The 17257-nt window shown below is 64.8% G+C and overlaps 2 protein-coding genes across 2 annotated transcripts; both read left to right on the top strand.

Annotated features, from left to right (window-relative positions):
• Positions 1-706: 706 nt before the first annotated feature.
• SRXN1 (sulfiredoxin 1) lies at positions 707-3329 on the top strand. The gene is made up of 3 exons (XM_055814228.1): positions 707-725; positions 1220-1638; positions 1811-3329. Exons 1-3 carry the CDS (start codon positions 707-709, stop codon positions 2012-2014), a joined length of 642 nt encoding a protein of 213 aa, XP_055670203.1. The 3' UTR covers positions 2015-3329.
• A 6084-nt stretch (positions 3330-9413) lies between these two features.
• TCF15 (transcription factor 15) lies at positions 9414-12290 on the top strand. Its single transcript, XM_055814149.1, has 3 exons — positions 9414-10010; positions 10272-10281; positions 11887-12290. The coding sequence occupies exons 1-3, from the start codon at positions 9533-9535 to the stop codon at positions 11948-11950; spliced, it is 552 nt and encodes a 183-aa protein (XP_055670124.1). The 5' UTR covers positions 9414-9532; the 3' UTR covers positions 11951-12290.
• Positions 12291-17257: the final 4967 nt, after the last annotated feature.

Raw genomic sequence — 17257 nt, 5'->3', positions numbered from 1 at the left:
TCTGCCTTGCCAGCAGCTGGTGGGCAGCAGCCAGACACTCTCCTGCCGAGGTGAGCAGTGGGTTTGCAATGCCACCCTGCTTGCAAAAGTGCCGGAGGTGCTGCGAGCAGCAGCAGAGCATTGACCTGGAAGTAAAGCACCGTGTAAAATCCCAGCAGTGTGGTGGGGAGCCCAGCGTGCAGCCTGGGGGTGCCCAGCGATGCTTATGCACCCCCAGCCTCACCCCCTGGGCCTGGCTGCCCTGCACGGCAAGGATTTGGTAAGCAGATTTTATTTCAACTGCTGTCATGTACACATCCACTCCCACCCACCCAGGCACATGCTGGGGGCAGTGGGAACAACTCAGCAGAGCCCTGGTTCCCAGGGGGCAGCCAGGCACTCCTGCCCCCACACTCCTCACTGCATTTCTTCTGCACAGACGGGTGCCAAAGAGGGAGGGCAAATTATTTTCAGCCTCCAGCTCATCAGCAAAGCCCTCACTGAGCCCTGCACTCCCGGTGACATTGGTGCTGTCCCCCAGCTGAGAGCTCAATAATTCACCTACAAAGTTATCACTGGATTCATCCTGCAAAAATCTCATCCCAGAGCCTCACAAACCTGTCCCCAACCATCACCGTCACCAACTCTCATACTGGGCACTGAGTCACCCAGTGTGCCCCATCACACTGGCATGTTTCTGAGTCAGCGCTGGGGCTGGGGACCTACCATGTCCCCCAGGAGCCAGGGTGAGGGAATGGGAGCAGCCATTCACTGGCATCACAGTCCTGCTGGGGATCCAGGCTGCCCCAGCTGTGGCAGCCGATGGGGTGGGAGACCCAGTTCTTGCTGGGAGCCTCTCCACCATTTGGGACACTGGTCTGGAGAAATGACCTAGAAAGATCCAGACCTGGAGTGCCGCAGTGTCTGCCCGGCTGCAGAGTATCCATGCTTCCCTGCTCAGCTCTGGGGCTGTTTCATGCCTCCTCTTCCTCGCTGAGGACCCCATGAGTACCAGCACAGCAGGGAGGGGGCTCTGGGGTTGGGGACGTGTTCCTGACACAACCAGGCAGGCAGGGGGCACATCCCAGCTCCCAGCTGAGATGCCACAGATGATCCCTCGTGCTCTGGCATGGCCAGGTAGGAGCAGAGACCCCCAGGCAGCCACCGGGGTGGGAAGCAGGACAGGGATCCCCAGCACCCCGAGCAGCCCTGGTGGGAGGCCCAGCCACTGCGTGCTGAGGGGTGTCCTGTGCGGACGAGGAGCTGAGGGCAGCCCTGACCGCAGCCTGGCCAGTGGAGAGGAGCAGGCAGCAGGCCAGCTGGTTTGGCACCGGTCCCGGCAGCCTGTCCTGCCCCTTCACTGTGACTGTGCAAAACGGTGGGGCGGTGACGATGACGATGGCGCTGGCCGGGACAGGAGGAAGCAGAGGGGCCCGGCTCGGTGCTGTGCTGCTCGAGGCGAAACGGCAGGCTGAGACGGGCAGGCAGGGGGAAGGACACGGCCAGCTCCTGGCTGCAGCCATGGCTGAGGCTGGGGACCAGAGCATCCACACGCAGCACATCTCAGCCGTGCACAATATTCCCATGCATGTCCTCATCCGGCCTATCCCTGCGGAGCTGGAGCCGGACAAGGTGCAGAGCCTCATGCAGACCCTGCAGGTGAGCATGGCCCTGCTCCCCCCAGGTGCTCCGGGCTGCCACCCCTGCACCAACCCCTGCCACCCTGGGGGCACTGCCAGGGAAGAAGCTCGCAGCAGCACCGAGGCCCTGGCACAGGCGGGTCGGGGGGTGCCGGGGCATGTGTTGCTCTCGGGGGTCTCTCCTTACCCAGGAGGAACCCGAGCGGGTGCCCCCCATCGACGTGCTCTGGATCAAGGGCAGCCAGGGTGGGGATTACTTCTACTCCTTCGGGGGCTGCCACCGCTTCGCTGCTCACAGGGCGCTCAACCGGGACACCATCCCCGCCAAGATCGTCCCCTCCACCCTCAGCGACCTCCGCACCTACCTGGGCTCCTCCACGCCGCACCTGCGCTAGCCCGGCCCTCCGGGGGCTGCACGGCCCCCCGCAGGCCCCCGCCCCCGCCGGTCCCCGAGCGCTGGGCTGGGGCTGAGCCGCGGGGCCCGTGAGCCTCCGGTGAGGATGGGGTCAGGGTCCCCCCCAGACCTGGGGGCGCTCCCTGCGGGGCTGGGGTCTCCCCGCGCCCCTCCGGCCGGGCCGGGGTCGGGGTCCCGCTGGCAGCGGGAGGAGCCCGGCGCGGGGGCGCGGCGGGGCCGGCAGGTGGCGCTATTGTGCCGCGCTGCGCCTTGGCGAGCGGCCGCGGGGACCGGGACGGGGCGGACAGGGATGGACCGGGACAGACCGGGATGGGACGGGATGGGACGAGATGGGATGGACTGGGACGAGACGGGACGGGACGGGATGGGACAGGATGGGATGGACCCTGATGGACCGGGACAGACGGACAAGATGGGATGAACCACGATGGGATGGGACGGGATGGACTGGGATGGGATGGGATGGAATGGGACTGGATGGTATGGGATGAACTGGGACAGAAGAAGATGAACCGGGATGGACCAGGACAGGATGAACGGGGATGGGACGGGATGAACTGGGGTGGGATGGGATGAACTGGGACAGGCCAGGACAGGATGAACCAGGACAGGACAGGATGGGATGGACTGGGATGGAATGGGATGAACTGGAATAGGGTGAACTGGGATGGGACGGGACAGGATAAACCAGGATGGGGCAAACCAGAATGGGACAAACTGGGATGGGGAGGGGATGAACTGGGACGGGCTAAATGGGGGCATGGCTCAACTGGGAAGGCTGAACCGGGATGGAATGGGCTGAACTGTGGCATGGCTCATCTGGGAATGGCTGAACTGGGACAGGATGGGCTGAACCGGGATAGGATGAACTAGGATGGGACGAACTGGGACGGGACAGGGCAGGATGAGCTAAACCGGAGCACAGCTCAGCCAGGAATGGCTGAACCGGGACGGGCTGAACCGGGGCACACTGGAACTGGGCCAGGTCACAGCCCATCCAGGGCACAGCCGAACCAGGAAGGGCTACAGGCAAACCAGGACACAGCCGAATTGGGACAGAGGCGTACCAGGAGGAGGCACATCTGAACCAGGCACAACTGATCCTCAGGCCTCTCCCAGTGACTCTGGGCTCACCCTGTGCCCAGATCAGGAGGACCCTGAGCTATGCCTCCCCAAAACCACCTGCCTCCATCCCTGGACACATCCTGTGGTCCCCCTCTCCATGAGGGACATCACTGAAATGGTGAGGGGGGGACACCTGCTGTGGCGCTTGGAATAAAGGCAATCAAACCCCCCACGGCTCTGGGGCCTGGTGCTGAGGGATGCTGGGGTCAGGGGTATGCAGTGGTACGGCATGGCACGGCATGGTGTGGAGGCCTGGCACCTGGGACAGGTGCTCTGTCAGGGGATGGATGCTCTGCAAAGGACCAGATGCTTTGCTGAGGGATCAATGTTCTGCAAGGGAATGGATGCTGTGCTGGGGACGATGCTCTGAGAGGGGATGAATGCTGTATTCAGTATGGATGCTGTACTGGGGGATGGATGCGGTGCTGGGGACGATGATCTGCCAGAGCACACTGGCACACAGCTGAAGTCAGGGTCAGCTCTGGCTTAGCTGTGGAAGATGTGCATCCCAGCACCATGCTGGAATGCTGTCATTTCTTCAAATGCCACATCTTCAACCTGTGTGCAGGCTGGAAAAATCGCCTGGAGCATCCCCCAGGCATCTCGGCATCCCTCTGAGCTGGGAACCTCCATCCAGGGAGCGGAAAGGCCACTGACTCACCCCACCACACTGTGAGTCAGCAGCAGGACTGGGACAGGAACCACAGTTGGATGCTTCTGCCCTCACTCTGCTCCCTTGGCCACGCTCCTCCCCAGATGATTCCTGTCTTCCCAGGGCAGAAATGGGCTGGGGAGAGGGTCTGGGAGGAGGGCACGGACCCCTTGAGCGGTAGCTCTGCAGGGCAGCATGCACGTTGGCCACTGGCAGTGCTGCCCACGGACAGGGCATGCTTGCAGCTGCCTGCCAGCACAGTGTTTCCGCAGAGGTCACTGGGGAGGAAGGGCAGGGTGGGCTGGGGGCTGCTGTGCCGGAGGGTGACTGTGGCGGCCGAGCTGCATGTGCCGCATCAAAGCTGCTCTGTGCCGGGAGGAAGCCCTGCAAGTGTTCACGGAGAGAGCAGCCCTGGCCTATGGCTCCCTGATGGGCCATAAATTTCTCTGAAGAATTGTGGCGTGCTAAAAAGTTTCCTCTTGTTAGAGAGCCAGGAGGGGGGAAAAGGAGGAGGTGGCAGCTCCTGCAGCAGCACGGGACGTCGCCAGGGCGCCCTCAGATGGGTGCCCCATGGCAGGCACTGGGTTTTGCCCAGGCCCTGGGCTGTGTCCCCAGTGCTGGGCATCTCCTATGGGCTGTGCTCACCCCCCTCTCTCTGGGTCTGTGCCCCTTACAAAGGGAGCTGGATGTCAGGCAGCTCAGCAGAGCTGGGACCCCACGAGTGGGAATGAACCAAGGCTGCCCAGATCCTGCAACCCTCTTCCTGCACCCCACAGGGGCTTTCTCCAGCTGAGAGACCCTCTGCAGGATCCACTCTTTCAGCTTCCCATCCCCTGCAAACAGTACCAGGACATCCGTGCCAGCCCTGTGGATGCCCTGTGACACTGCTCCCAGGGCTTGGGGGCACAGGCTGGGAGCCAAAACCAGCCACTGTGTCCATGGGGCTGTGTCAGCATCTCCAGGGCTGACGGCACATCCCAGGGGCTGGCACAGTGCGGGCAGCGTGACCTGGTCCCCAGCTGGTGCTGCCGGTGCCACAGCCCACTGGCTGGCACAGGAGCTGGTCTTGCCAGAGCCAGCCATCCCTGCATCGGCCTCATCTGGCCATGTCCCTCCACCTGTCCCCCTTCCCTCTGCCTGACCCGCAGGGTCTCTAGTGTCGCCGGCTGACAGCCGATCCCGGCTGCCTCCAATCCATTCGTTCCAGGGCAGGAACAAAGGCGCTTTGTGGGCTCCCCCCAGCCTGGGCTGGGCCGGGGGGGGGTCCCAGCTCCGGAACTGGGACAGACTTCCCCGCGTGACAGGCGTGTAATGCCTTCCAGACCAGCAGCCCCGGCCTGCAGGTACAGCCTGGCTGGCGGAGGGGGCCCGGGGCTCCCCACACTGCCCTGGGGACCCCTGCCACAGCCCCGACCCCTGGGGTCAGGCCGGGACCTGTCCAAGGGCAGGGGCTGCCCTGGTGGAGAAATGCTCCTGCTCCCCAAAAGGTTTCACAACACCCTGTCCCCTTCAGCCCATTTTGCAGTGCCTCCCCAACCAGGGGGCTCCCAGGTTTGCCAGTCCTGGTCTCCCCATGTGGGTAAGTAGGAACAGCTGCCCCTCAGGCCTCGGCTGGTCTCAGAGCCGGGTGCGAAGCGGCTGGATTTGGATGCTGCACGCACCCGGCTGGCCGGGGCAGAGCGCCCTGAGCTCACCTTCAACCGGGCAGCTCCGCAGGGCTGCAGCCTTGCTGGCCTGAACTGCCCCAATACTGGGGAGCCACGGGCAGAGGGGCCAGTCCCAGACGTCCCCCTGTGCCGGGGGGCTGGTCTGGGGCTGTGGGTGAGCAGGGCCAGGCAACACCCTCAGGGGTCTCAGTAGGATGGGATGGGATGGGATGGGATGGGATGGGATGGGATGGGATGGGATGGGATGGGATGGGATGGGATGGGATGGGATGGGATGGGATGGGATGGGACAGGTCAGTCCAGAGCTGCTTCGCTGGGGCTCAGCAGGGTCAGGCCTGGTGTCCTGGCAGGCACATGTGCCGGCGTTACCGCAGGTCTGGAATCCATTTGCCTCGCCAGCAGCAGTGTTTTCCCAGCAGGGCTGGAGCAGCCCCGCGGGGCTGGGGGCAGCCCCGGCCCCCTGGCCCATCTGCTCTCTGTTTATTTTCTTACACTTAAGTATCACCTCGCAGATAAACACTCCCTGGAGTGCGGGCCAGGGGGCATTTACCCCGCAGCAGAGGTAGGACCAACACCCCAACTCTAGGGATGCTCCCCAGGGCAGCCTGCACCCAGGGGGTGCCTAGTGAGTTGGGCTGGCATCACGCCTGCAACCCCATGCTCAGGAAACGTCCCCTCCGTGCCACATGTCCCATGCTGGGTCCCAGATGCCCCGGGCCCACCATCCATGCCTGACCCACCACCTGGTGCTGCTTTCCCAGTGCCCAGGGCTGTGCAGCACAGTGCCGCTGTGCTGGGACAGCAGCCCTTGGCTTGGTGACTGGTTGGTTTGGCCAGATCAGCTGGGAAAACTGTGATGCCAAACACAACCATGCCCTGACACCCACTTAGGTCAGCCATGTGGTGCAGCACCAGCCGGAGGTTTGCGGTGCCACAGCCCCCCAGCTGCACTTCGTGCCACTTGGCTGAGTCAGACCTGAGGCACTCAGTGTTGGGGGGGAGAAGGGGGTCCGGGCACAGGGACACACGTCCTGTCCCACGCGCCTGCCGGGCAGCACAGGAAAACAGGGCTGCTGCCGTGCGTCCTCCCACCCCAGCGGCAGCAGCATCCGCAGGCAGCTGGCAGCCGGACAGGCAGGGAGCCGGCAGCATTCCCTGCTTCCCGTGGCTCCTGTTGCTCTCCTGGCCGGGACTGGTGGCTCCTTCTGTCTGTCCATCTGCCCGTGTGCAGGGCCTGGCAGGGCGGTGGTCTCACACACACGTGTGCCAGCCTGGGGGCTCTCTGCAGCAGGAGGTGCTGGCACTCGGGGTGTACATGGCACCCTGCGTGCACAGACATGCTGCATGCACCAGCACACACATGCATGCACACACATGCACATGCACACACATGTGCAACTGCATACACACATGTGCACACACCTATACTCACATACATCCACACACACATGCCCATACATGCATGGATGCACATAAATGTGCACAGCTGCACATCCATGCACACAGCTTGCATGCATATATGTGCACACACATGTGCTGCCCCTCACCCCACACTGAGCCATCTCCAATGCCTGCTGCTCCTTCCCTGCCTGTGCCCCCATGTGTCCCGTCCTCTGCAGCAGCAGCACAGGCCACCAGCACCCCACATGTGGCTGTGCCCCACAGAAATTCCCGAGGGCAGCTCGGTTGGGCTGGGGGACCAGGCTCTCCCCCTCAGCCTGTCCCTGTCAGCTGGTGGCCATGTGTGGGGCAGCCACAGCTGAGTACACAGCCCCTGCCATCCGTCTTGCTGTCTGTCAGGGCTGGGGGCTGCTGTGGCCCCCCAGCCACAGCTCAGAGGGGTGGCAGGGCGAGAGTGGGGCAAGAGCAGAAGCTCCCCTCTCTGTGCAGGCACCTGCCTGCTCCCTGCCTGCCGTGCCAAGGGCTTGCCCACCCCCAGCTCTGCCCCAGGCACTGCTTGCCCCCCCCACAGGGGTAGAAACAGCCCCTGGTCTGTGCCCAGGCAGGGGCTATCGCCAGGAACAGGAGAGGGTCGGGGTCCCTCTTGGGGACTGATGCACAGGGAGGGGTGGCAGGGAACGGAGCCAGCAAGGGACATGTCCCCATGACGGCACAGACACCCGGGACAGCTCTGCCCGCCCCCAGCCCCAGCAGGACCTCCAACCCCCAGAACGACACTCTCCCTCCCACTGTGTGATTTACAGGCTCTGCACAGCAGACAAATGGCAAAGGAAAACAGGGCAGGGGGGGTCCCTTGGGCAAGGGGCTGCCTGTGCCCTGCGGGGGAGAGATGGGCCGTTTGCTCACAGCCAGCAGGATGGGTGGGCAGCGAACTAGTGCTGGTGCTGGCGCTAGGCAGCACAGCAGCCCCTGCCACGGTCCCAAGCAGCACACACCGGGACAACCCCAGTGGGGGAACCCACTGGCTCAGCCAGTGTCCATTGTCACAGCCATGGGGTTTTGGCCATAGTGATGTGGTGACATGGTGCCACCCCATCCCATATTCCCCAGGCTCCCCTGTCGACCACCTCACTCTGGGGTTTGCAACATGCCTACTGTGTCCCTTGGCCACCATTGGAGCACCCAGCAAGCCCCGTCGCTGGCTCTTTTTGCTTCATTAATGGAGGTTTCCCCCAGCGTCCCGCTCCGGCTGCGGGGCTGCCAGCCAGACAGGGGCAGCAGCTGGCACGGGCTGGCACCGCGAGGCCAAGTCCCCAGCAGCCAGGTCCTGCCCTCCGTTTGCCTTTGCCACTTGACCTGCCGTGCCTGCAGCATCGCCGAGCTGCCAAGTTCTGCTGGGCTTGGCCGCGGGCCGGGAGGGAAGGCAGCAGGGAGCCTCCTACCTGCCTGGCTCAGCTGCCCATCCCCCTGCCTGCTCTCGGGGTGCTGGGCTTAGGGCCGGGGGGTGAAGGCAGAGCAGGACCCACACAGATCTCCCCAGCGAGGAAGAGCAGAGAGTGGCCATTGCCTGTGGTATCGGGTGCCCAGGAAGGACTGGGAGCCAGCCACGGGCTGGGGGGACACCTGGACCCTCCCCGGGACACCAGCAGCTGCCACTGCTGCCAGCTCAGCTCTCCCCTTGCAGGAAAAGACTCCGTGTTTCCACTGCCGGTGCACACCTTCCTCCCAGGCAGGAGGAAACGCTCCTGGCTGCCTGGCAGTGCTGCCTGCAACGCTGCCCGTGCTCCTGACCATGTCCCCCTGTACACTCCTGTGGTGGGCATGCAGGGTGCCAGGCCCTGGGGACAGAAGGATGAGGGGCATGGAGCATCCCTGTGGTGCTGCCTGCCCTCACTGCTCCCTGCCTGCCCCGGGCATCCTCCCGGGCACAGACCCAGTCCCAGTGGGACATGGTGGGATGTCAGGAGCAGCATGTCACCCATTGCCATCCCTGCCGACAAACACCCCAGGGACCACAACAGTGCCACATAGTCCTGGGTACCTGCCCCATCCCTGGCCCCACACCCCATGTTTTCCCTGGGCTGCCCTGTGTGGGACCCAGGGCTGGCAGGGGACAGCTGGGCAGGGGCTGGGGACACGCTGCCCATGGGCTGGCACTGTGTGTGGCATTGCCCTGCAGGCACCACAGACTGGGGGCTGCAGTACAGGGAGCACTCAGCATGCAGTGACCCTGGCAATGTCTGTGGCACTGCCGGGGTCCGGCAGCACCAAGGGCACAGCCTGGAGCCTGGCCCTGGGTGCAAGGTGCCTGTGGCCAGGCTGGCGTGCCGGAGCAGGGCCAGGCCCATGGCCAGAGCCAGCGGCGGTTCCCGCAGGCTGGGCGAGGACGCTGGACGCTGGACGCTGGACGCTGGACGCTGGCCGGCAGCTGGAGGGGCCGGCTGGGGGTGGGCTCCGGCGCCAGCCCCTCCCCGGCCATATAAATTCTGATTCCCCCCACAGACAGTCGTCCCAGCCCTGCTGTGCCGCTGGAGCGGAGCAGCAGTGGGAAGACGTCCGGAGCCGGCCGTCACAGCCGTGCCGGCGGGGGAAGGCTCCCCGCAGCCCGGGGGGTCCCCCCAGCAGGGCCGGGGGCACGGGTGGGCACCCCGCCATGGCCTTCACCATGCTGCGTCCCGTGGCTGCCCGTGTGCTCTACCCCGACATCAGCATCCTCTCGGAGGACGAGGAGAACCGGAGCGAGAGCGACACGTCGGACCAGTCGTTCGGCTGCTGCGAGGGCACCGAGGCTCGCCGCAAGCTGCCGCGGAAACCGGGCCCGATGGTGATGGTGAAGCAGAGGCAGGCGGCCAATGCACGGGAGCGGGACCGGACCCAGAGCGTCAACACGGCCTTCACTGCCCTGCGGACCCTCATCCCAACTGAGCCGGTGGATCGGAAGCTGTCCAAGATCGAGACCCTCCGCCTGGCCTCCAGCTACATCTCCCACCTGGCCAACGTGCTGCTTCTGGGCGAGGGCTGCGAGGACGGGCAGCCCTGTTTCAGTGCTATCTACGGGGCCAAGGGCGACCTGGACAGCAAGCAGCCCCGCAGCATCTGCACCTTCTGCCTCAGCAACCAGCGGAAAGGGGGTGAGCGGTGGGGCAGGGGTCCCTGGGCTGAGCGGGGCAGGAGGCTCAGCATGTCCCCAAGGGATGGGGGGCGGCAGTCCCTGCCTGGGCTGAGCGGGGCAGGAGGCTCAGCACGTCTTGGTGAGAACAGCAGGCTCTGGCTCCAGCTCCCGCTGGAGGTTTTGGCTGTTCTCGGCCAAATCCTGCTCGTAGCCACACGCCCACAGCTCCTGCTCGCGTCAGAGGGCTGGGCTGCTCCCCCACGTCCATCCGGGCTGAGAGGTCTCAGGAGGTTAAAGAGTCACCCCAGTGCCAGGGGCACTTGGCTACCCAGCGACAGGGAGCTCAGAGCTCAGAGGCTGACCCTGTCCCTGTCCCCAGCCCTGCCAGGCTCCCCGGGCACTGCAGCAAGGCTGCCCCAGGCAGCTCCCTGATGCGATGGAGACAGGCAGGGTGCAGCCCACACCCCACACGGGTGGGCTGGGCAGGGGTCCCCACCCAGCAGCCCCACACAGGGTCTGCCAGAAGCACCAGCACGGCTCCTACGTGGACCAGGGGGCTGAGATGGGCCATGCATGGCAGCACGGCACCGCTGCCCTGCCCAGCTGACCCCCCCCAGCACCCTGTGACTCAAAGGTGGTGAGCCTGTCCCGCTGCCCAAGCCAGGGTCCTGGGTGCCCCTGCCCCAGTGTGGGCTGTGCAGGGTGAGGGGCTGGCAGCTCCCTGGCTCCATGGGCATCCCTTGGTAGGGCCGTGAGCAGGGGTTCCACAAGACCCCCAAGCTGTCCCACGTGCCATCCCAAGCAACATGGCCATGGGGCTCACTCCAGCCCTTGGGGCTCTTTTGGTTTCCGCTGCTCCATTTTTAGTTGCTGCTCCTGCTCCCCTGCCTGCCCCCCCTCACAGTGGCTGGACTCTACAGCCTCCTCAGCCTTCCTGGTGGGACCTCCAGCCCCAGTTCTTGGCATGGCTGGCCCCAGCTGGGACCCTCCGGCTGGGGTAGAGCTGTGTCCCTGTGCTGCTCCCCGGGGCTGGAGCTGGGGGTCTGGCGCGGTGCTGGGTCCCCATCAGGGGACCCTGTGGAGGTACAAGAGCCAGGGAGCTCCTGTTGCACCCAGGACCCTGGGGGCAGTGGCAGGAGCTGGGCTGGCACCTAGCTCTGCATCTCCTGGCTCTGGGGCTGGGCTGGAAAGGCGCTTTACTGGACTGGGCTGGGCTGGAAATGGACTGGGCTGGGCTGGAAATGGGCTGTACTGGGTTGGAAATGGGCTGGGCTGGGCTGGGCTGGGCTAGGCTAGAAATGGGCTGTACTGGGCCATGCTGGGCTGTGCTAGGCTGGAAGTGGGCTGAGCTGGAACTGGGATGTGCTGGGCTCTGCTGAGCCATGCTGGGTTATACTAGGCCATTCTGGGCTAGACCTGGGCCATGCTGGTCTGGACTGGGTTATACTGGGCAGTACTACTCGGAAGTTGTGCTGATGCACTGGGAGGTTGGGATGAGCCTCCTCACCTCCAGTGGGGCTGTGGGTCTGTCCAGGGCTATGGGTCTGTCCTGAGGTGGCACCAGCCCCCAGCCACAGGTCAGTCACAGTGGCACTGAGCAGCCAAGGGGGCTGTGTCCCTGCAGGTGAAAGAGCCACAGAGACTCACCTTGGGGGTCTCACCGCAGCACCCACGCCCCAGCCACCTACCCAGCCACTCTCCAGGCACAGCCCCATCTGTCTGTCCATCCCGAGCAGCGCTGAGCTGCCCCAGGACCGTGGCACTGGCCATTTCAGAGCAAATTCTCCATGCAGAGCCAACACAGGGTGGTGGCGGGCAGAAGCGGGGCACCCCCCAGCTGGGACCCGCTCCGGTGCCTGCAGCTCTCCCCTCCTCTCTCTGCAGGGTGGCCGGAGGGACCTCGGGGGCAACTGCCTGAAGGTGCGGGGAGTGACCCCCCTGCGAGTGTCACGGAGATGAGCTGGGGACCGGCAGCACCCGCCTGAGACAGCGGCAGAACCGGCCAGACCCCACGCACGCACGCCAGCCCCAGAGACCAGATCGGGGAGGGAGGGAGCTGCCCGCCCGAGGCGACGGCAGCTGAGCCCAGGGCCGAGGGCTGGCACCACACCGACACCGGCCCCGGAGCTGGCAGCGGGGTGGGAGGACGCTCCCATGGCCCAGGCTGCCCGTGCGGGGCAGGGCCGGGGAGGGGGGTCCCCGCGCCCCGGGGCTGGACTGGAAGGGGCCCGTGTGCGGCCGGCATTGAGGCGCTCCGGCGGGGACGGTGTCGTGGCCCCGCAGGCACTGGTGTTGCACATGCAGCCGCTTGGAAAATAAATCTTATTTTTCTGATGGGCCGGTGCCTGCCTGCTGCCCCGGTGTGGGGCAAAGTGGGGGGCACATGGGGTCCCCAGGATGTCCCCAGCTCCCCAACCCTGCACCCACCGCTTCTCTGTGCCCCCGGAGCCAGTGCAACCATTCCAGCTCTCTCCATGGACACACCCGTGGGCCCCAGTGGGATCCACGTGGGGTGAGATCCCCAGGCACACACTGTCCCCATGTCCCCAGGCCCCGCCAACAGCTTTGGCCCTCAAGGGCCATGGGACCCCCAGCGCGGTCAGCACTGTGTTGTGCCACGGGATGGGGACAGCACTGCCAGCCCCGTGCCACAGCCACAAGCACCTGGGCGGTGGGTCGGGGTTGGTGGCTCTGCTTCTGTGCCTTCCCCTCTGCCCAGTACATTACGACTGCCGCGACTGCCACCACCGTCATGACCACCACCGCCGCCACGATGGCCGTGCACGGTGGGGCTGCGGGCAGCAGCACCTGTGCAGGGTCAGGTGGGGACGTGGGGGGTTCCCAGGCCGCGCTCCCCCCGGGACCCTGCTCGGGGGGGCCGGGCTGGGCTGGGTGGCGGGGAGTGCTGAGCCTGGGAAAGGTGCCGTGCCGGGTCCCGCGGCTCCCAGGGGCCAGCGTGTCCCACAGAGCAGAGGCAGCTGCGGATGGGGCGGCTGGGGGCTCCCAGGGCAGCCCCCCAAGGACTGTGGGGCTGGACCTGCTCCATTTCTCCAGGGCGCTGCAGCCAGCAGAGAGCAGGGGAAACACCCTGGGGGTCCCACAGGAGTCTCCCGCAGCCCAGCTCAGGGAGGCAGCGAAGCAGGAGCCCACCGGCACCTTTCGGCCCCTGCTCAGCCGAGGTGAGCCTGCCCCAGGCTCCCTCCCCCCGGGGTTGATTTATGGAGCTGACAGCGCAGCGCAGCTGTGAGAGCTGGTCCCAGGCAGGGACCGGGGTGGGTGGGAGAGGTTTGTTCTCAGCGTGGCTAATGTGTCCCAGACCCCAATAAACAGCCGTGAGATTCTCCAAACAGCCCAGGACACAGAATCCCTGCCCCCGGGTTTATCGGGGGGCAGGGGCAGTGGAGGAGGGGGCTGCGCTGTGCAAACAGCCCAACCCGCACATGAAAGGGGACCATCCCCTTGAAGCAGCGGCTCCAGAGCCCCAGGGGAGCCAGAGAGGGCTGGTGGTCCCAGTGCTGGGGGCACAGCAGGTACCAGCACTGAGTGCACGGGTCCCAGTGTGTCCCAGGGCTGAGCATGAGCGTCCCAGCATGTCCCAGTGCCAGTAACTAGATTCCAGCAAGCGTCATGAACACCATGGGTCCCAGTAAGTCCCAGTGCAGAAGCTGTGCACCCAGTATGTCCCAGTGCCAGGGACTAGAGCCACAGCAAGACCCAGTGTAAAGTCCATGGACTCCAGTATGTCCCAGTGCCAGGGACTAGGGCCCCAACAAGCTCCAGTGTAACAGCCATAGGTCCCACTATGTCCTAGCACCACAGCTGTGTACTCAGTAAGTGCCAGTGCTGGGACTGCACACCCAGTAAGTCCCAGTGCCAGAGCTGTGCACCCAGTAAGATCCAGTGCTGGGGTTGTGCACTCAGTAAGTTCCAGTACTGGGGTTGTAGAATCCAGCATATCCCAGTGCTGGGGCTGTGGATCCCAGCATGTCCCAGCACTAGGGCCATGGGTCCCAGCACGTCCCAGTGGCAAGGCCATGGGTCCCACCATGTGCCGGTGCCAAGCCCACAGGTCCCAGTACATTCCAGCCCCTCCCAGCACCACAAGAGGGAAACGGTGACTCAGAGGCGCTGGAGCCTGCTGGGCTGGTGGGAGCCGGGTGCCCCTTTGCCCCGTGCCGGGCAAGCGTCGCGGCCACCACAGCCCATCGCCCACGGATGCTGCTGGCTCGCTGGCTGCCGCAGCCCCACGCTGAGCCCAGCCGCACCGCCTCTCTCGCGCTCCCCTCCCATCCTCTCCCCTTCCTGCGCGCGGACACCCTTGGAAAGGCTCTTGGCCGCTTTCTCTGAGACAGGAAGGTGTCCCCGAGTCTCAGGAAGGAAAAACACTCAGTGCTGAACCCACAAAGACCGTCTCTGAGGGGCCGGGGCTGGAGAGGCTCCAGGCCTGACATCACCTGGGAACTGGAACCAGAACCGCAGCTGCACTCCGCGCCTGGTATTTTTTTCTTTAACTTGTGTTTTTAAACTTTCTTTTTATAGATTTTTTTTTTCCCCTTTCCCTTCTCCATTCCCCTCCCAAATATTTCAGCCTCTCGGCAGGCTGGCCAGCAAGGCTGGAATGCAGCAGGGCTGCACCCGTGAGCGGAGCCCGGTGGTGCTGAGCTGCTGTGCCGGTGGGAGAGCTGAGCCATGGGCTGGCTGGGCAGGAGCTGCCGAAGCCACGGGCAGGGGGCTCAGGCAGGGGCTTGCTCCCCAGTGATGGGGGGCCAGGACCCTCTAGCCCCCAGTGCTGCTGTGCACCAGGGCTGGTGGAGAGGGATCTATGGCCACACAGGGACCTAGGAGGGTCTATTTGATTATGGGGACGTGAGGGCAGAGGGCAGAGGGGTCCAGCAGAGCCTGTGTTCAGTGGGCAGCGCTGCTCTCCCGACCCACAGCCCCCAGGATGGGGCAGTGGAGTTAAGCCGTGCCTGAGCCTGTGCCAGCAGGGGGTGGGGGACACGAAGGCAGATTTCAGCCCCACAACCCAGATTTCCTCATGCCTTGTCCTTTAGCAACACCTTTGGGTGCTGCCTGGCACCCCCAGGCTCCTCCCAGAGCAGAGGGTCAGGACAAATACCCCAACGTGTCCTGCAGTGGCACTGGAGCAAAGCTCAGCCACTTGCTGCCCAGGGAACCCTCCCTGTTGCAGGGACCACAGCAGTCGACTGAGCATCCCAGGTCATCCCCGGCCCTGACGGACGTGGGGGAGAAGGATTGTGAAGTGACCCACAAGGTCTAGATGGCAGCGGGGTGAGGACAGGGGGACAAGGCTCTGCTGCCCAGAGGAGGGGGGAGGACCAGGGAGGAGTGGGCATCCAGGGCTGGTATGGGAGAGGGTGTATGGGAAGCGATGGGATAAGATGAGACAGGATGGGATGGGACAAGATGGGACGGGACAGGAGGGGATGGGATGAGATGGGATGGGATGGGATGGGATGGGATGGGATGGGACGGGACGGGACGGGACGGGACGAGAAGGGACAGGACAGTCTGAGATGGGATGGGATGGGACAGGACAAGATGGGATGAGATGGGACAGGATGGGATGGGTTGGGATGGGGTCAGTGTGATGGCCCCCAGGCTGGGGTGCCAGGTAGTCCCTGCCTCCCTGTGCCAATAGACACAGACTGTACTGACCCTGCCAGCACCCTGCCAGGGTCCCTGGGGAAGGAACAAGGCAAAGGGTCTGCTTGAGGACATCCATCAGCTCCTCACCACCCTACCAGGGCCAGTGGTGGCCCTGCAGCCTCGCACCATCCCCAAGAGATACACAACCCCAGTGCCCCGAGGTCCATGTCCCAGGGGCGCAGGGGACACAGGTGCAGGGCTGCCAGCCCCTGGCACAACTGCCCACCATGTCCCCCAATGTACCAGACCCCTCGGAGATGTTCACCCCACCGGGACCCTGTGCCAGCTGCAGTCCCTGGGGACGAGGTCCCTGCCAGCAGGGACAGGGTGTGAAGCCGCGGTGCGGGGTGAACACCAGGTTAATCTCCTGCTGGAGCTTCCCTCTGCAAACAATAAGACAATGCCCGGCCGGGGCCGCCTGCGTAACCAGCAGCGCGGAGGGGAAGTTGTAATATTTGGATTTAGCACTCAGTAAATTAAGGAAGAAAAAGGAAAAAACGCTGGGGGTAATCAGAGTGGGGCTGGCCTGGTGCCCTGCCCCATGGCCAGTGGCCCCGGGGGGCTCAGCCCAGCCTGGGGACGGCCATGCCAGCATCCCGGAGAGCCAGCACAGCTGTGCATGGATGGGAGAGGGAGATGTCCCCACTGTGGGGACACACAGCCTGGAGGGTCAAGGGCCGGGTGCTCAGCAGGGCTGTGGGCAGTGCTCATGGCAAACATGGCATCTCCTGCAACACCAGAAAAGGGATCTGGGCCAGGAGTTTATTTTAATCCAGACCTCCTCACACTCCTGGGAAATAAAATCTTGTTTCTGCAGCTGGGGTGGCTGGTCAGGAAAGGGCCCCGGGAGGGACAGTCACTGCCAGCTGACAGCAGTGGGGGGGCAGGAGGTGACAAGTGAGGGGGCTTCCCCAGGGTGCCTGCACGGTGCAAGGGGCCCCTCTGAGCAGGTCCAGGGGGATGCGGGCATCGCATCTCCGGGGAGCAACAGGAATTAGCACCGAGGAAGGTGTGTCTGGGGAGCTGTGCCCCGTCCTGCCACAGCACAGCCCCTTCCCCAGCACCAACCCTGCAGGGGTGCTGGCCCCCTGGGCTGCTGCGCCAGGGGCTCCCAGCAGCACCATGGGGCTCGCGCCACCTGGCCCAACAGGCACCGTTGGTGGAGATGGGGCTGTCACTGGGGGCCAGGGAAGGGCCATGCTGCTTGTCACCCCTGTGGGTGCCTGGGGCAGGGACAGCTCTGCAGGGCCAGGCTTAACCCCTCCGAAACATGGTAGGGGTCCCAGCTGCCTTCCCATCTGCCAGCAATCCTGCTCCCTGCTAGGGCACACCACTGCCTGCCCTGGCCCCACTGGGGTGAGCAGGGCAGGGGGCATGTGGGGAGCCCCAGGGTGCTGGCTGGGGGTGCGGGGTCTGCACCAGGGGCTTGGGAGGTCTCCATTCCACTTTGTGTGCCCTGGGCAGAGGCCTCCCCTCGTTTGGGGACCCCAATGTAGGGGTCTGGTGCAGAGCTGGCAGAAGGGCTGGGACAGGTGGGGGAGAGGTGACTAGCGGGCAGCAGCAGGCAGCCGCGGGTAGCGGCACGGGAAGGCCTTC

This window comes from Falco peregrinus, chromosome 9 (genome assembly GCF_023634155.1).
Source record: "Falco peregrinus isolate bFalPer1 chromosome 9, bFalPer1.pri, whole genome shotgun sequence".
NCBI lineage: Eukaryota > Metazoa > Chordata > Aves > Falconiformes > Falconidae > Falco > Falco peregrinus.
The sequence above is the reverse complement of the archived record's forward strand: the minus strand, read 5'-3'. Positions and strand labels throughout refer to the sequence as shown.

Bases quoted from the DNA above. Each gene is read 5' to 3' on its own strand.
- SRXN1 (XM_055814228.1), top strand. The intron at 1,639-1,810 runs GTGAGCATGGCC...CTCCTTACCCAG, and splicing joins GCCTCATGCAGACCCTGCAG to GAGGAACCCGAGCGGGTGCC.
- TCF15 (XM_055814149.1), top strand. From the start codon at position 9,533: ATGGCCTTCACCATGCTGCGTCCCGTGGCTGCCCGTGTGCTCTACCCC.